Below are 18,907 nucleotides of genomic sequence, written 5' to 3' on the forward strand. Positions count from 1 at the left end.
CATTTGATAGGCTTTTTATATACAGTCGGAAACCAGTTTGATGTCACTTCAAACTCTGCTCGGAAACACAGACACTAACGTGGGTAGTCTTGGAGCGCAGTTAACGTCTGTTTGAAAAATATCGTTTTGAAAGTTTCTCAACATACCCCTCCTCCAGCCTGAGGCGACTGTCTTCACGTCCCTCATCTCTAGTTCTTTAGAGGTATTTACCAACTCTGTTTGCGTTACATTGAGATTTTAAAAAAATACATCAATGTTTACTCCACTCCCAGTTATTTGATTGAACAATGGTACAAGTGTACTTAAGCGGCTGCTCGTAAGGTGCTGACTCAAATCGATACCTTACAATTTTCGGTGTTGCATACCACGCCTACGAATTTAAAAACTTAAACTTATTTTTCTTTTTAAAATATTTTGGTTATGGCTTAACATTTATTACGTATAAAAGCTTTGTTTAGAAAATTACAGTTTTTATTCACATTTTATGTGCGCATAAAGATTTGTTATTACCGCGTCCCGCTTCCCACTCTAACCCGCCACATTGTGAACTTCTGCAGTATCTTATGGGCGTCTTCCAGACGTAATGAATTCCTTGGAATGAGACTGACACCGTTGTCATTAGCGACGAAGCAGCACTTATCTTGTCAAGGATGGAGGTGCAAATGTCACGTGGTCTTGTTGAAGAACCATCGCGGCATATTCTCTGAATTTATTAACGGAAACCTTAAAACACAAAGTCCGAATTGTCTGTGTAGTGTGTTGCAACCCCTGTTGCGTCTTCCTGATCAAGGCCTTTTGTTGCCCCCCCCCACCCCCCCCCCCAACCAAGTGAATGCTGGAATGATTCCTACGGCAAGTTCTGGTCTGTTCCCTTAGTCCCTTCTCTACTGAGCTTCACAGGACACTCAACACCAGCCTCTTTCTATTAACGGATCATCCACAGGTCATACTGATACATACAGAATGTCTACTTTTGATGCCAATGAATTCGTATCCTACTTTGTCATTATATTTCAGATCTGAATAAAGTCCAAAGCTCAAAAATATAAAGGAGGTTACACTATGGTATGCTTTGCTCACTCGAGAAATAGATACTCGTTGCCGTGACAAATTCAATATACTAACACACTTAACATGGTGGCAACGTAGAAGACAACAAGCTTGTGTTACTTTGCGATCAATATTCACTAAAACGTGTTTCGGAGCAAACCTTATTGCTGTGTAACAAAAGCTACGCATTGTTCCAGAAATGAAAGCTTTCGCTGTCGCAGACAGTTGAAAGGATATGGAATTCTCCAATGGAAGGGTAAAATTAAATATAGAAACAGCGAGAACATATAGGTACGGCTTGTATAATCTCCGCAATGAGGAAAGTGTTTTGTATTGAAGATCTGGAACTTCAGGACCATAATACACGCAGACGACGCCGGAACACTTAAGTCACATTTGTGAATTCAGAAAAAGCTTACGATTCTGTTCATAGGCAAACTCTGTTTAACAGCCAGAAAGAATTAGGAGTCGACGGATATGTCAGAGCCACCATACAGGAAGCTATATCAGGAACCACGTCAAAAGTGAAATTAATGGGAGAAATTTCAAACACATTCAAAACTCACACAGGATTCCGACAAGTAGATGGCTTATCGCCAATCTTGTTCACCAGCGTACTGGCAAAAAATAATCAGAGAACGGGAAAAGCACGACGAAAATATCCAAACTGAAAAAGGAGTCACTGTGAAATGCCTGGCTTTTGTCGGTAACCTAGCTATATTTACGAATAACAAAGATGAAGCAAAAGTAACACTAGTAGATAAACTAGCCTACATAAAATCTCCTGTAGAACTAGACACCAGATTTCCTATGAAAACACTCGGTATATGGACACCAAACCACCCGCCGGAAAACTCCCACTGAAAACACAGTATGGAAAAATCTCACAGGTCACTCACTTCAAGTACTTAGAAGAAACCATCCAACCCACAGGGCTGAACAGAGTCTTTAACACAGAAACTATGTCCAAACTGCCACGGAATCACTACATCAAAAGAGCAATTCCTCGTAATGCAAAACTACGACACTACAAGACAGTTGTTTTACAAAAGCATTGCATACGGCACAAACCACAGTAATTAGATAGATGAACGATAAAAATCGTGCCACAGAGAAATAAGAACGAAGTTCACGGCGCTGTTCTCCGAGATGGAACGGTCAGACGAGCTACAAAGGAACTCGATGAACACACATCACGGACAACATTAGGAAAAGACACCTACCGTTCTACGGACACCTAAGTAAGTTGGATGAAAACAACTAAGAAAATTTTAACATCGTTAATGCAAGCAAATCAGAGACAAAGTTAGTTGAAAGTAAAACAAGAAAACATGAACGATTTACAATTTGAGAGAGGACAAACTGAGGAAAGAAAGCAATTCAGAACCAAAATAAAAAAAAAAAAAACAAGAAACTTGCAAAGTCTCAACGAAAGAAATTAGACGGAAAAAATGGGTAGACGAAAGGAAGGAAAAAAAACGTAGTGAATTAATGAAGCGGTTTGGGGGATAAAAGGAAAGAAGAAAAGGAAGTGCAGCAGTGTTTTGCTCAAAAGTTTACACACTCTCCTAAAGGGCAATAATCGAGAATAATAATAATAATAATATATACGACCAAAGATCTGAACGTCCAATATACTCAATCTAAACATGAAGATCAGTATTAAAAATGCAGGATCCACTGAGAGCAAAAGTTTCGAAAAAAAAAAAAAAAAAAAAAAAAAACAAACAAACTACAACTTCTGAAGAACACTTGTCTCCATCGCTACACTCGTCTTTCAACGAAATATGAATACATGTAACTCCAGGATCTAACAATGAAACACGAACAAAATTAAAAGTTAATTATATGATTACACCAATGAGAGATGGCTTTTTAAGCGCTTCCAGTCTTAGGTTAAGTTTGGCATGGTGTTTACGATCGCTGTCCGCCCAGCTGTTTTATGTAGCGTGAAACTGCCGTACACTATTAATATCTAAGCTCTGTACACTATTAATATCTAAGCTCTGCGCAAACGTTGTTGACATTTCGTCCACAGAGCGGCGTTTTATAACACGGACTGTTTCGTTTCACGTGTTTTAGAATCTTGTCTCTTATTAAAGGCGAAAAAATATTCAGTGGTTAATACAACATAATACAGTGACAGAGGTTCTGTGAACAATTAGGAGAGGAAATATGTATTACGAAATTATTAAAAAAATAATATTGCAACATACGCAAAGTTCAGTTATTCCCCGTCCTTCAGGACAGTAATTCATGTTACCCTTAACTACGTAATTGAGTGATAATTACAAATACAATTGAATAATAAAAAAACTACACCCTTGAAGTATTGGTCAGTTATTATTGAAGCCACACAGTACACAACTACACGAAGTATCAGGAGACTATTTTGATCCATGAGACAAATATGAAGGCCAAGGCAGAAATGTTCCGGTCATGCAAGATTTAAGAAGTCATAATGTAACCGCAAAAACAATATCGGAGGGTATGTCTTCATGTTAAGCGCTAATAGCAATATATTCAATTAAAGTTGGTAATTTCTAAGCACTACACATTGCCATGATATATGCTGTTATTAAAGGCGTCACTGACGCATTGTTGTACGTCACACGAACGATGAACTAAGAATGCGTTGACCTTAGTCTAATAATATCAAGTTATATATTTGTAGAGGCCTAGATGTCACGCGTTATAAACACTCCAGCGATAAATATTTTTGGGTATATTTCTATTGGTTAGGATCGCATTTCATACGTAACGTCAATCTGTGAACACAAGTATTTTAATTCAACGATTTTCTTCTGCGAAACGCACCACAGCTATTACCTGCAACACTCATCTCCGTTCAGAGAAATACATCTGTTCCTGAGGACTTCGAGAAAGCTTCTTAGAAAATTATCGAGAAAGCAACTGCGATATTTGACATTATGCCTCGCGAAATAAAAAAAAACCTGTTAAACCACCACCAAATGATAATAACTAACCAAAATTGGAAGTCTTATCAATTGCGGTATCATAATTCACTAACAAACAATTTAAAAAAACATAACAAACGCGACTGCGGGCAAGGACCATGAGACTGGAACAGAGACAGCTAAAATTATGTCTGTTTATGAACGAAACATGAATCTTTATTTTACAAATGCATTCAAAACAACCACAGTGTCCTATAATTCATCATTTTCGACAGACTCTGCATATCGCCAGATCTCGATGGATTAGGTTTTCTAAATCACGCATAAAAAGCGCTTCAATGATTGGAAATTGACTGTATATCAACAATACACAAAACTGCATTCCCATTAATTTAACAGCAGACATTCATAATAGGACGAACTTTCACCAACTTCTGGCGCTTGTACTGTTCGGAATCTTAGACAAAAAAAGGAAAATAAAATTTCGTCTTGAAGGCATGAAGAACACTGATTGATGCTGATTGTCAAAAATCATCTCACGATCACTTACCTGAAAAATTGTCTGGTTCAAGTCCTGAATCCAAATTCAGTCCACAAATAACAAAATAGTCCGCGAAGCGCTGGGATCCTTGATTGTGCGCATTCATTTTCGAAAACGAGAATTTCACTCACTTAAAACACAGATCACCCTACCGCACACATGCTGCTTGCAGCCATCTTTCGCTTCTGCTCAGCTGACGGCTATGTGATACACAATTGATTTGAGCGCTTGGCGCGCCATCTGTGAGGGAACGCAAGAGTTTCCTTCGGTGAGACTCTATGGCTACCTAACATCTTTGCTTGCGGAACTTCCGAGAAGCAGACTGAACCTGCTAGATTGCTGCCTGAGTTCTTATAGCGGTGGCAAAATTAATATATTCTTTCAGAGCGTTGGATACCCTGCAAAAAGTTTTGATCTATACGTACCGTGAATATAAAGTTAAAGCAAGGTTTTCTGTGTATCACTTTTCTGCTACACAGCTTAGCGTAGGTGTCTCTTTTTTCTTCACAAATCTATTTACATTTTCTGTAATACGCACCACGCATGTTTTGTTAATTGTTTTGTAATACGTGGAATGCACTGCGTGAGACTTACATGCTACCACTAAATTCGAGTTGCAATTACTTTTTCGAACGGCCTGGGTGTTAAATATTATTGTACAGGTCTTTCATCAGTCAGTATGTTTACTTGTACGTTTTCTGTGTAAGACTTCCACCGAAAACCGCTCACGCATACCTCAAAAGAGCCGCTCTACATTTTGTTTATTATCGAATGAGTTTCTCTTTAAACATAATAGGGTACATACTGAGTCGGGCTATATGCAAATGAAGGTTAGAATTTATAGTCTTGTTGAAAGCCATATTACTTGTGTTAAGAGCAACACCGTAGGTATTTAAATGAGAATTTGGAAGAACAGCAGTTTCACTTTACGTCATAAAACAATAAATTGATTTGCTGATGATAATCTATAAGAGGCAGTCAAAGGAAAAGGAGACACACGAGAAAAAGTAAGTGAACTGTTCATTATTTCAAAAGTAGTTACAATATTTACTAATACATTTATCCCACTGTGAAGCAAGATGGTCAATGCCGCCTTACGGAAATGTGTGTGGTTGCCTACAGATCCATGACTGGCACGCACTGATTGGTCAGAAGTAAACCGACGACCATGAACGTCTTTCTTCTAGGTTCCAAAAATACGGCGAGAGATCGGAATTATATGGAGGATGTGTAAAGGCTTCCCAGCGAAACTTTTACAGAGTAGTCGAAACCGCTGAGGAAAGAGATTCGAGGCGGTCGATTTGCTTCGGTCTAAAAGGTTCTCGTCTCGGTATAACCGTGGTTCCGTAGGCAATCGAAACATTTTTCCATGAAGGCATTGATCGTCTTGTCTCACATTGGGACAAAAGTATTGACAATTACTTTCGAAATTACAATTTGCTTACTTTTTCCATTTGTCTGGTTTCCATTGGACTGACTGTTCTATAAGCATCTTAGTAACGGAAGTATTTTTATGTGTAAGAATCGGAACAATAGTAAACCGTAAGGATCAGGGGTACTGGTCGCATGATTCAACCCAGATCTGGGCGGTGCGCGGTAATACATTTTCGAGCTGCAACAACACTTGGTTTAGTCTTTTCAGTTGTTCAACTGGTGAGACTGGTCGAATGAGCGAACGACAATAACTATGAACAGTTATAGTACGTTTTCCGAGAAGCAGTGTGTATCTTGTACACGATACCTTTTTAATCTCTATATGTTTGCAAAATCTACAGTGTATAGGCAGAAACTTTCGTGGTTGTTCCTTTTTTATTAGGGGATACCCACTACTTTTATACTGATAATGGCCTAAAGCGCCGGCCGGAGTGGCCGAGCGGTTCTAGGCGCTTCAGTCTGGAACCGCGCGACCGCTACGGTCGCAGGTTCGAATCCTGCCTCGGGCATGGATGTGTGTGATGTCCTTAGGTTAGTTAGGTTTAAGTGGTTCTAAGTTCTAGGGGACTGATGACCACAGATGTTAAGCCCCATAGTGCTCAGAGCCATTTTTTTTTTTTTTTTTTTTGCCTAAAGCCATAATTTTCGTCGCGAGAAAATCTTGGGTACAAGAGATTTATGTGGTTTATTAGTTTACGGAAACGAAACACCAGAAGTGGGCAGGCCTCTCATTCATCCCGATTTTTCTGCGGCAGTCCCAATCTTTGACAAAATGTCTCCGTGTCCCCAAAACCTCGTTGGATGTCACGGATTTTCGTCTTTCTTAGCGCGAGTTTTTTTTCCTAGACTCATCACCTGTCCTGTTTCAATACTTTGCTCGCCCGAAGTTTCGGAACGCGGATGTTACGCTTCTCTCGCTCGAAAAACTAAACTGCCGCAAACACGATGATACCACGATCTCGTAAACAATTGCGCGCTCTCTAATGTCATTGTGTTAGTGTTGTACGGTATTTTAACCTTTCCAGTGCTTGTGGCAGTGACTTTGATAAACTTAATATTACCTGTGTTAATAATGGGAAAACGCAATAGCAAACTAAACAGTATGACGCTGCAAGAATTCACGGAATTGTGGAATTCTCACGGTGAGAACGCTGAACGGGGTCGGGCTATAACCAAATAAAGGTTACAGTTTATTGTCTTGTTGAAGCCGGCCGGGGTGGCCGAGCGGTTCTAAGCGCTACAGCCTGGAACTGCGCGACCTCTACGGTCGCAGGTTCGAATCCTGCCTCGGGCGTGGATGTGTGTGACGTCCTTAGGTTAGTTAGATTTAAGTAGTTCTAAGTTCTAGGGGATGTATGACCTCAGAAGTTAAGTCCCATAGCGCTCAGAGCCATTTGAACCATTTGTCTTGTTGAAGGCGATATTACTTGTGTTAATAACAGCACCGTAGGTATTTAAATGAGAATTTGAAAGAACCGCATGATCATGTTACGTTATAAAACAATAAAGGAGCAGTCAAAATAAAACTAGAAATTTAGCACTGGACACGGAGGACGCAGCTTGGCAGTACCTCACGCAAATGTAACAAACATACAGCTACTCTTCAGGTTAACTCTTCAAGATCAAAACTGATAGATGCTTATCAGTGAACGTAGTTTCAGACATGGATAAGCAATTTTTGGTGCAAGAAGCGATATTTACATACCACACAGTGATGGATGATCAGAGTTTAAGTCAATGGACTGTACCAGCGACATAATTAAGTCACTGTTTAACGAGAAGTTCTCGTGCATGTACAGGACTATTACAAATGATTGAAGCGATTTCATAAATTCACTGTAGCTCCATTCATTGACATATGGTCACGACACACTACAGATACGTAGAAAAACTCATAAAGTTTTGTTCGGCTGAAGCCGCACTTCAGGTTTCTGCCGTCAGAGCGCTCGAGAGCGCAGTGAGACAAAATGGCGACAGGAGCCGAGAAAGCGTATGTCGTGCTTGAAATGCACTCACATCAGTCAGTCATAACAGTGCAACGACACTTCAGGACGAAGTTCAACAAAGATCCACCAACTGCTAACTCCATTCGGCGATGGTATGCGCAGTTTAAAGCTTCTGGATGCCTCTGTAAGGGGAAATCAACGGGTCGGCCTGCAGTGAGCGAAGAAACGGTTGAACGCGTGCGGGCAAGTTTCACGCGTAGCCCGCGGAAGTCGACGAATAAAGCAAGCAGGGAGCTAAACGTACCACAGCCGACGGTTTGGAAAATCTTACGGAAAAGGCTAAAGCAGAAGCCTTACCGTTTACAATTGCTACAAGCCCTGACACCCGATGACAAAGTCAAACGCTTTGAATTTTCGGCGCGGTTGCAACAGCTCATGGAAGAGGATGCTTTCAGTGCGAAACTTGTTTTCAGTGATGAAGCAACATTTTTTCTTAATGGTGAAGTGAACAGACATAATGTGCGAATCTGGACGGTAGAGAATCCTCACGCATTCGTGCAGCAAATTCGCAATTCACCAAAAGTTAACGTGTTTTGTGCAATCTCACGGTTTAAAGTTTAAGGCCCCTTTTTCTTCTGCGAAAAAAACGTTACAGGACACGTGTATCTGGACATGCTGCAAAATTGTCTCACGCCACAACTGGAGACCGACAGCGCCGACTTCATCTTTCAACAGGATGGTGCTCCACTGCACTTCCATCATGATGTTGGGCATTTCTTAAACAGGAGATTGGAAAACCGATTGATCGGTCGTGGTGGAGATCATGATCAGCAATTCATGTCATGGCCTCCACGCTCTCCCGACTTAACCCCATGCGATTTCTTTCTGTGGGGTTATGTGAAAGATTCAGTGTTTAAACCTCCTCTACCAAGAAACGTGCCAGAACTACGAGCTCGCATCAACGATGCTTTCGAACTCATTGATGGGGACATGCTGCGCCGAGTGTGGGAGGGACTTGATTATCGGCTTGATGTCTGCCGAATCACTAAAGGGGCACATATCGAACATTTGTGAATGCCTAAAAACACTTTTTTAGTTTTTGTATGTGTGTGCAAAGCATTGTGAAAATATCTCAAATAATAAAGTTATTGTAGAGCTGTGAAATCGCTTCAATCATTTGTAATAACCCTGTACATTAAAACGAAATCGTGATTGTGCCGCTTGCTAGGAAACACATAATGAAGGAACTGAAAAAAGGACAGTTTATTTCAGTGATGATAGATTCTTCCAGCAACGTTGACTTCAAGCTGATTCGTTTAGTGGTTAGATTTTATCATCCTGATAAAGGCATTGTACTGAGACTGTTGGAGGTGGTGAACTTTGGTGTTGAAAGTGTAGGGCATTTGACTTCGCTTCTCTTAGGGGTGTTGTAAAAGAAAAGGTTGTAGCAATTTCGGCTGACAATACAAATAACTGTCAGAGAGGGAAGAAAGGAAGGGTACAAAAGATCTTCAAGTTGGAAGAAAAGAATCAGAAAACTTTAACAGGTGTAGGATGTCCTGCTCATATTGTCCGCAATGCTGTTCAAACTGGAGCTGATGGTTTACCCACTGATATAAAGCTCGTAACTGGCAAAATCTACATACACTTCCACATTTATGCTGCACTTGTTAAAAAAAACTAAAACCATTCTGAGAGATCGCTGAAGTATAATAAGAGAAACTATTAAGTCATAGTAAAACTAGATGATTACCTTTCTACTACCTGTTGAAAGAGACATTGATGTTTTCCAGGCACTAAAATCCTACTTCTTGTCCCTTGGTAAGTGTCCTATTAACAGGAAATTTTTTTTCGAAAATGAGCTCCCCTTAATTTCTCTTTTGTTTCTTTCAAGCCCGTTACGTATTTTCCCCACCAGCATTCTGCGCACTGAAAAAGAAAATTTAACTGTAAGAGGTGATCAAAAAATTTCCGTTCGAAGGCCGTACAGTCCCGAATCGGTATGACAATTAGGCAAAATTGCCGTGATCATTGAGGCAAACATCCGACTGGCACCAAGCTGCTAATACCCGTTTTGTAAAACAACATGTCATGCTGCGTGAAGAAGTCCGTTACTACTTGCTGTATGTCCTCGTCCAATGGGAATTGTCGACCCTGAACGCCTTTTTTAAGGGACCGAAGGCGTGATAACCGGAATGGGAGATCAGGATTATAGTGCGGGCTCTCGAATCTCACCCATTTGAGTTGTCCCAACTTCTGTCTTATGACATTTGCGATAAGGGGACATGCTTTATCATGAAGGAGCAGCACCCCTTGTCGCAATTATCCCTGACGTTTCGCCTTAATTGCACCCCGTAATTTCTCCAGTGCTGCACAGTTCCGTTCCCCAGTGAAGGGCCTCGGTAATCAAAGAACGGGTTGATTATCACCTTTCCAGCAGATAGATGGCTCTTAAACTTCTTGGGACGGGGAACGATGAATAACACCTCTGCATCCTCCACGCACATTCTTCATTCTCCGACGAATGACCGGTGTTTTTCCTTCAGTAGCCAAGAAATAGGAGATATGGTACTGCGGGAAGAGTTTGACAGAGCACTGAAAGACATGAGTCAAAACAAGGCCCCGGGAGTAGACAACATTCCATTAGATCTGCTGATAGCCATGGGAGAGCCAGCCCTGACAAAATTCTACCGTCTGGTGAGCAAGATGTATGAGACAGGCGAAATACCCTCAGACTTCAAGAAGAATATAATAATTCCAATCCCAAAGAAAGCAGGTGTTGACAGATGTGAAAATTACCGAACTATCAGTTTAATAAGTCACAGCTGCAAAATACTAACGCGAATTCTTTACAGACGAATGGAAAAACTGGTAGAAGCCGACCTTGGGGAAGATCAATTTGGATTCCGTAGAAATGTTGGAACACGTGAGGCAATACTGACCTTACGGCTTATCTTAGAAGGAAGATTAAGGAAAGGCAAACCTACGTTTCTAGCATTTGTAGATTTAGAGAAAGCTTTTGACAATGTTGACTGGAATATTCTCTTTCAAATTCTAAAGGTGGCAGGAGTAAAATACAGGGAGCTAAAGGCTATTTACAATTTGTACAGAAACCAGATGGCAGTTATAAGAGTCGAGGGACATGAAAGGGAAGCAGTGGTTGGGAAGGGAGTGAGACAGGGTAGTAGCCTCTCCCCGATGCTATTCAATCCGTATATTGAGCAAGCAGTAAAGGAAACAAAAGAAAAGTTCGGAGTAGGTATTAAAATCCATGGAGAAGAAATAAAAACTTTGAGGTTCGCCGATGACGTAATTCTGTCAGAGACAGCAAAGGACTTGGAAGGGCAGTTGAAGGGAATGGACAGTGTCTTGAAAGGAGGGTATAAGATGAACATCAACAAAAGCAAAACGAAGATAATGGAATGTAGTCGAATTAAGTCGGGAGATGCTGAGGGAATTAGACACTTAAAGCAGTAAATGAGTTTTTCTATTTGGGGAGCAAAATAACTGATGATGGTCGAAGTAGAGAGGATATAAAATGTAGACTGGCAATGGCAAGGGAAGCGTTTCTGAAGAAGAGAAATTTGTTAACATCGAGTATAGATTTAAGTGTCAGGAAGTCGTTTCTGAAAGTATTTGTATGGAGTGTAGCCATGTATGGAAGTGAAACATGGACGATAAATAGTTTGGACAAGAAGAGAATAGAAGCTCTCGAAATGTGGTGCTACAGAAGAATGCTGTAGATTAGATGGGTAGATCACATAACTAATGAGGAGGTATTGAATAGAATTAGGGAGAAGAGGAATTTGTGGCACAACTTGACTAGAAGAAAGGACCCGTTGGTAGGACATGTTCTGAGGCATCAAGGGATCACAAATTTAGCATTGGAGGGCAGCGTGGATGGTAAAAATCGTAGAGGGAGACCAAGAGATGAATACACTAAGCAGATTCAGAAGGATGCAGGTTGCAGTAGGTACTGGGAGATGAAGATGCTTGCACAGGAAAGGGTAGCATGGAGAGCTGCATCAGACCAGTCTCAGGACTGAAGACCACAACAACATCAACAGCCAAGAAAAAGATAATAACTTGTTGGTCCTGTTTGGACACGTTTGGTAATAGCGTCTCCGAAGTTCACGTTTCCGCATTTACAGCGTGCACGTCGGAAAGACGCGAATGCCACACCAAACCATTGCCTACATGTCGGTACTGATAGAGGATGTCCCAAAGAAACAGCGACAAGCTCTAGGGACACTTTCCTTACACAAAAATAAGAAAGCATTCCTTGAGAGAAATGAGCACTTGTTCATCTTCGATGCTATGGAACACATATTTTTTACTGCAAGCTCTTTGTTTTTCATTTTTAGGGAAGGGGTTGGTTGGTTGGTTTGGGGAAGGAGACCAGACAGCGTGGTCATCGGTCTCATCGGATTAGGGAAGGATGGGGAAGGAAGTCGGCCGTGCCCTTTCAGAGGTACCATCCCGGCATTTGCCTGGAGTGATTTAGAGAAATCACGGAAAACCTAAATCAGGATGGCCGGACGCGGGATTGAACCGTCGTCCTTCCGAATGCGAGTCAAGTGTGCTACCACTGCGCGAAGGGGTAATAGACTCGAACTCGGGACCATTGGAAGGTAGGAGGTGAGGTACTGGCAGAAGTAGAGCTGTGAGGACGGAGCGTGAGTCGTGCTTGGGTAGCTCAGATGGTAGAGCACTTGCCTACGGAAGGCAATGGTTCCGAGTTCGAGTCTCGGTCCGGCACACAGTTTTAATCTACCAGGAAGTTTCATATCAGCGCACACTCCGCTGCAGAGCGAAAATCTCATTCAGGAGGTAATATGGCCCAAAACAAGAAAAAATTTGAAGTAAACATGGCCTTTAAAATGCATACCTTAAGACCTGTGATCACTTGTTCAGTAGAAGAGATGTGTTTCACACTAGCGAAGATGAACAAGTGTTTGTAATGGGAAACAAACCGACACTTCCTGTCGCTACTGTGCGCCACGTGAAAGACGGAAGAGGCAATTTTTGATTGGGCTAACTCCAAGGCACATAATACAAACACAAAACTGCAGAAACCTGGTGAAACACCGGGGAAAATGCGCCTGACGACTGTTAGGGTTGGGTTGTTTCGGAAAGAGACCAAACAGCGAGGTCAGCTATCTCATTGGATTAGGAAAAGATGGGGAAGGAAGTCGGCAGTGCCCTCTAAAATATACCATCTCGGCATTTGCCAGAAGCGATTTAGGGAAGTCACGGAAAACCTGAATCAGGATGGCCGGACGCAGGATTGACCCGTCTTACTATAAAGTCGAGCGTTGGAATCCAAATTAGCACTCTCGGGAATCAGGAATGTGAGAACTTGAATGACTCGTGCAATTAAGAGGCATGATAAACTTAAAATGAATGTACACTACTGGCCATTACAATTGCTACACCAAGAAGAAATGCAGATGATAAACGGGTGTTCATTGGACAAATATATTATAAAATGGTTCAAATGGCACTGAGCACTATGGGACTTAACTTCTGAGGTCATCAGTCACCTAGAACTTAGAACTACTTAAAACTAACTAACCTAAGGACATCACACACATCCACGTCCGAGGCAGGATTCGAACCTGCGACCGTAGCGGCCGTGCGGTTCCAGACTGTAGTTCCTAGAATCGCTCGGCCGGCAATAATTTATACTAGAACTGACATGTGATTACATTTTCACGCAATTTGGGTGCATAGATCCTGAGAAATCAGTACCCAGAACAACCACCTCTGGCCGTAATAACGGCCTTGATACGCCTGGGCATTGAGTCAAACAGAGCTTGGATGGCGTGTACAGGTTCAGCCACCATGCAGCTTCAACACGATACCACAGTCCATCACGAGTAGTGCTGGCGTATTGTGACGAGCCAGTTGCTCGGCCACCATTGACCAGACGTTTTCAACCAGTGAGAGATCTGGAGAATGTGCTGCTCAGGGTAGCAGTGGAACATTTTCTGTATCCACAAAGGCCCGTACAGGACCTGCATCATGTAGTCGTGCATTATCCTGCTGAAATGTAGGGTTTCGCAGGGATCGAATGAAGGGTAGAGCCACGGGTCGCAACACATTTGAAATGTAACGTCCACTGTTCAAAGTGCCGTCAATGCGAACAAGAGGTGACCGAGACGTGTAACCAATGGCACCCCATACCATCACGCCGGGTGATACGCCAGTATCACCATCGCAGGCGCTCCTGTCTGTGATGCAACGTGAAGGGTAACCGCAGCCATGGTCTCCGAGCTGATAGTCCATGCTGCTGCAAACGTCGTCGAACTGTTCGTGCAGATGGTTGTTGTCTTGCAGACGTCCCCACCTGTTGACTCAGGAATCGAGACGTGGCTGCACGATCCGTTACAGCCATGCGGATAAGATGCCTGTCATCTCGACTGCTAGTGATACGAGGCCGTTGGGAGCCAACACGGCGTTCCGTATTACCCCCCTGAACCCACCGATTCCATATTCTGCTAACAGTCATTGGATCTCGACCAAAGCGAGCAGCAATGTCGCCATATGATAAACCGCAATCGCGATAGGCTACAACCCGACTTTCATCAAAAGTCGGAAACGTGACGGTACGCATTTCTGCTCCTTATACGAGGCACCACAACAACGTTTCACCAGACAACGCCGGTCAACTGCTGTTTGTATATGAGAAATCGGTTGGAAACTTTCTTCATGTCAGCACGTTGTAGGTGTCACCACCGGCGCTAACGTTGTGTGAATGCTCTGAAAAGCTAATCATTTGCATATCACAGCATCTTCTTCCTGTCGGCTAAATTTCGCATCTGTAGCACGTCATCTTCGTGGAGTAGCAATTTCAATGGCCAGTAGTGTAGAACAGTCCAAAAATATTAGCGTAGTTGAGACGGGAAAAAGTAGGTAACTATGCATGAAATTCATGGACCAGAGTAAGTAGTACAAAAGTAGAAGAATAAACACTGTTGCTGCTGATGTATGCAGCGTCGCTGGTTGTCGCGTGATTCGACTTTGACAGCCGCGATAACACCACCATTCACACAGCAGACGACAACTGTCAGGCGCTATAGGAGCCCCCGAGGCTAAAGCTAACAAGGGGAGGCCGCCAATTGTGAAATTCAGATTCGATTCATACTGCGCGTAATAACAGCTCATGGCCAGAGGTGTAATGTGGCAAAGCACCGAGATGCACTTCTCAGCCGTTGTCGAGAAAATAGACAGTTAAAAGAAACCGTTGCGGTGAAATACTCTCTACGATTAATAATTTCCTCCAGCGTCGTGGCGCAGCGATAACCGCTCGGGTTTGTAACCCGAATGTCGCCGGATCGAATCTCGCGCCATCAAACTTTTTTTATTATTTGTTTTTTGTAATACAAATGTATACACACATACACACACACACACACACACACACACACACACACACACAAAGGCTGTCCTGGTAACCCGACAGGACATGAACAAGGTGACGCATTCGTATACGGCACAATATTCAATCACGATGTCTGGACGAGTCTTGCCACTTGTTTTCGTATGCCTCCAAGAGTCCACAGGTACGTTTGGACCCAGAGTACAGAAGACAGTCGACGAGTACGCCAAGAAGTATACCAACGTTGTTATTACATCCTCCAAATCCGGTAAACTAACAACGGGTTTGTTCATGGACTTCTTGCGTAATGCTTTGCAACCATACGATGAGTATACGATGAGATGTTCCAGGACGATAAGAAGTTACCAACGTGCACTATAAAAGTCATTCCTCCAAAGAGCACTCCTCTCGTCCAACCGTGTGACGTGTATTTTTACCGGCAGGTAAAAAATTTGATCAAGCGCCTTCAAAATTGTGCTTTTTTAATCGAGCGAAACCGTGACATCAACTCCAGAGACGATTGTATAAAAATCCAGTCCATCGTCCACCACCAATTCTCTTCTCCGATTTTTGCCGATATGATACGATACGCGTGGTATGCATCAAACCTGACGAACGATGGAACAGTTTTTCAGAATGTCAATCAGGTGTGTTTCTCAACAGATAATTTAAAAAAACAATTGTTCTTGTAAAAACGATATATATATATATATATATATATATATATATATATATATGAGTGTGTGTACACATTTGAATTACCAAAAAATAATAAAAAAATTTGTATCCTGCGACATTCGGATTACAAACCCGAGCGGTTACCGCTGCGCCACGATGCCGTAGGAAATTATTAAGCGTAGAGGGTATTTCACAGCAACGGTTTCTTTTAACTGTCTATTTTCTCGACAACGGCTGAGAAGTGCATCTTGGTGCTTTGCCACATTACACCTCTGGCCATGAGCTGTTATTATGCGCAGTATGAATCGAATCTGAATTTTACAATTGGCGGCCTCCCCTTGTAAGTGTCGTCGAGAAAACGCATAGAAAAATTCATGGCGACATCCAGAACGAGTCGCGCGCACTGGATGCGGTTGTGCATCAGCTGGTTGTTTCCTCCGTGCTTGTGGTACTGGTACCGGAATATGAATCTGTCTTCTTGGTGATTCAGCTGTAAGCGTCTCCAGAAAGATATTGGCACGCTTGGCGCTATCGAGAGAGATGGTTGCGTGTATTCCATTCAACCAATGCCTAAAGTTCGCGTATCTCGTCTTAAAACACAGTTTGGACCACTATAAGGAACCTGTAACGATGGTTTCACGCCGTCCGTACGCAACATTAGTGTGAGCAATCGTCCAAGCCATGATGTTCGTAACTACGGGGGGTGCATGAAGTTCGGGAACATTTTCAATTATTTATTGCACAAGAACCAAACATTGTACAGATATCATACGTATGTCATTTTGAAGAGAAACCCTGAAAGTTATTTTTCATGTATACCGCCACAGCGTAGTTTGGTAATTTGCCGATAGTCAGCGCTAGCCGCAAACATGACGAGTTCAGGTGCGGAGCGAGCTGTTTCATGAAGTGGCCTCCCCGATCACCACATCTCACTCCGTGTGAGTTTTTTCTGTGAGGACACATTAAAGATCTGGTGTATGTACCGCCTCTACCACGTGATGTAGCAGAGGCCCGGGAGAGAATACGGGAAGCGACTACCACAGTCGACATTAGCATGCTGGGACGGGTATAGTGTGGAAAGTCCTACGACAGAAGCTGTCTATGAAACCATTCAAATTGGAGCTAGTGTTCAATGACGACGACAAAGATAAGCGTTTTGAGTTTTGTTCGCAGTTGCAACAGTTGAATGAGGATGGGGATAGCATTGTCGATCGCTTAATTTTTGGCGACGAAGCCGCTTTTCACACTAATGGGAAAGTGAACAGGCATAATTGTCGATTCTGTCCTTGTCACGTCGAAAACTGTACGGGTCATTATTCTTCGCCGAGAGCACACTGTCACTGGATATTCCTACTTGGACATGTTGCAGCTGTGGCTGATGTCTGAAATGCAATTGGACTCACCGCTCATCTTTTCAGCAGGATGGGTCTCCACTCCTTTTCCATCGTAGAGTTCGTGGGTACCTGAACACGGAGCTGCCGCATCGATTGTTGGCTGTGCCACAGAAGGGGGTCGGTCGCGGTGTCCGAGCGGTTCTAGGCGCTTGAGTCTGGAACCGCGCGACTGCTACGGTCGCAGGTTCGAATCCTGCCTCGAGCATGGATGTGTGTGTTGTCCTTAGGGTAGTTAGGTTTAAGTAGTTCTAAGTTCTACGGGACTGATGACCTCAGATGTTAAGTCCCATAGTGCTCAGAGCCATTTGAACCATTTTACAGACGGGGACAGCTGTTCCATGAAATGGCCTCCCCGATCACCAGATCTCACTCCGTGTGACTTTTTTCTGTGGGGACGCATTAAAGATCTGGTGTATGTGCCGCCTCTACCACGACATGTAGCAGAGCTCCGGGAGAGAATACGGAAAGCAACTGCCATGCTTGGACGGGTATGGCAAGAATTCGATTATCGTAATGACGTGTGCCAGGTCACTCATGGTTCGCATATCGAATGTTTGTAAAATAACTTTCAGAGTTTCTCTTCAAAATGCAATATGTATGCCATCTGCACAATGTTTAGTTCTTCTGCAATAAATACACTCCTGGAAATTGAAATAAGAACACCGTGAATTCATTGTCCCAGGAAGGGGAAACTTTATTGACACATTCCTGGGGTCAGATACATCACATGATCACACTGACAGAACCACAGGCACATAGACACAGGCAACAGAGAATGCACAATGTCGGCACTAGTACAGTGTATATCCACCTTTCGCAGCAATGCAGGCTGCTATTCTCCCATGGAGACGATCGTAGAGATGCTGGATGTAGTCCTGTGGAACGGCTTGCCATGCCATTTCCACCTGGCGCCTCAGTTGGACCAGCGTTCGTGCTGGACGTGCAGACCGCGTGAGACGACGCTTCATCCAGTCCCAAACATGCTCAATGGGGGACAGATCCGGAGATCTTGCTGGCCAGGGTAGTTGACTTACACCTTCTAGAGCACGTTGGGTGGCACGGGATACATGCGGACGTGCATTGTCCTGTTGGAACAGCAAGTTCCCTTGCCGGTCTAGGAATGGTAGAACGATGGGTTCGATGACGGTTTGGATGTACCGTGCACTATTCAGTGTCCCCTCGACGATCACCAGTGGTGTACGGCCAGTGTAGGAGATCGCTCCCCACACCACGATGCCGGGCGTTGGCCCTGTGTGCCTCGGTCGTATGCAGTCCTGATTGTGGCGCTCACCTGCACGGCGCCAAACACGCATACGACCATCATTGGCACCAAGGCAGAAGCGACTCTCATCGCTGAAGACGACACGTCTCCATTCGTCCCTCCATTCACGCCTGTCGCGACACCACTGGAGGCGGGCTGCACGATGTTGGGGCGTGAGCGGAAGACGGCCTAACGGTGTGCGGGACCGTAGCCCAGCTTCATGGAGACGGTTGCGAATGGTCCTCGCCGATACCCCAGGAGCAACAGTGTCCCTAATTTGCTGGGAAGTGGCGGTGCGGTCCCC

The 18,907-nt window shown here is 43.4% G+C and overlaps 1 protein-coding gene across 1 annotated transcript in view; it reads right to left on the reverse strand.

The window, feature by feature from the left end:
* Positions 1-4,680, reverse strand: part of LOC124787687 (DENN domain-containing protein 5B) — a 475,881-nt gene extending 471,201 nt beyond the window's left edge. The window contains exon 1 of the mRNA XM_047254514.1: positions 4,519-4,680. Within this exon, the coding sequence (XP_047110470.1) occupies positions 4,519-4,615 (97 nt within the window). The 5' untranslated portion in view covers positions 4,616-4,680. The remainder of the gene's footprint in view (positions 1-4,518) is intronic.
* Positions 4,681-18,907: the final 14,227 nt, after the last annotated feature.

This window comes from Schistocerca piceifrons, chromosome 3 (assembly GCF_021461385.2).
Source record: "Schistocerca piceifrons isolate TAMUIC-IGC-003096 chromosome 3, iqSchPice1.1, whole genome shotgun sequence".
NCBI classification, from domain to species: Eukaryota; Metazoa; Arthropoda; class Insecta; order Orthoptera; family Acrididae; genus Schistocerca; species Schistocerca piceifrons.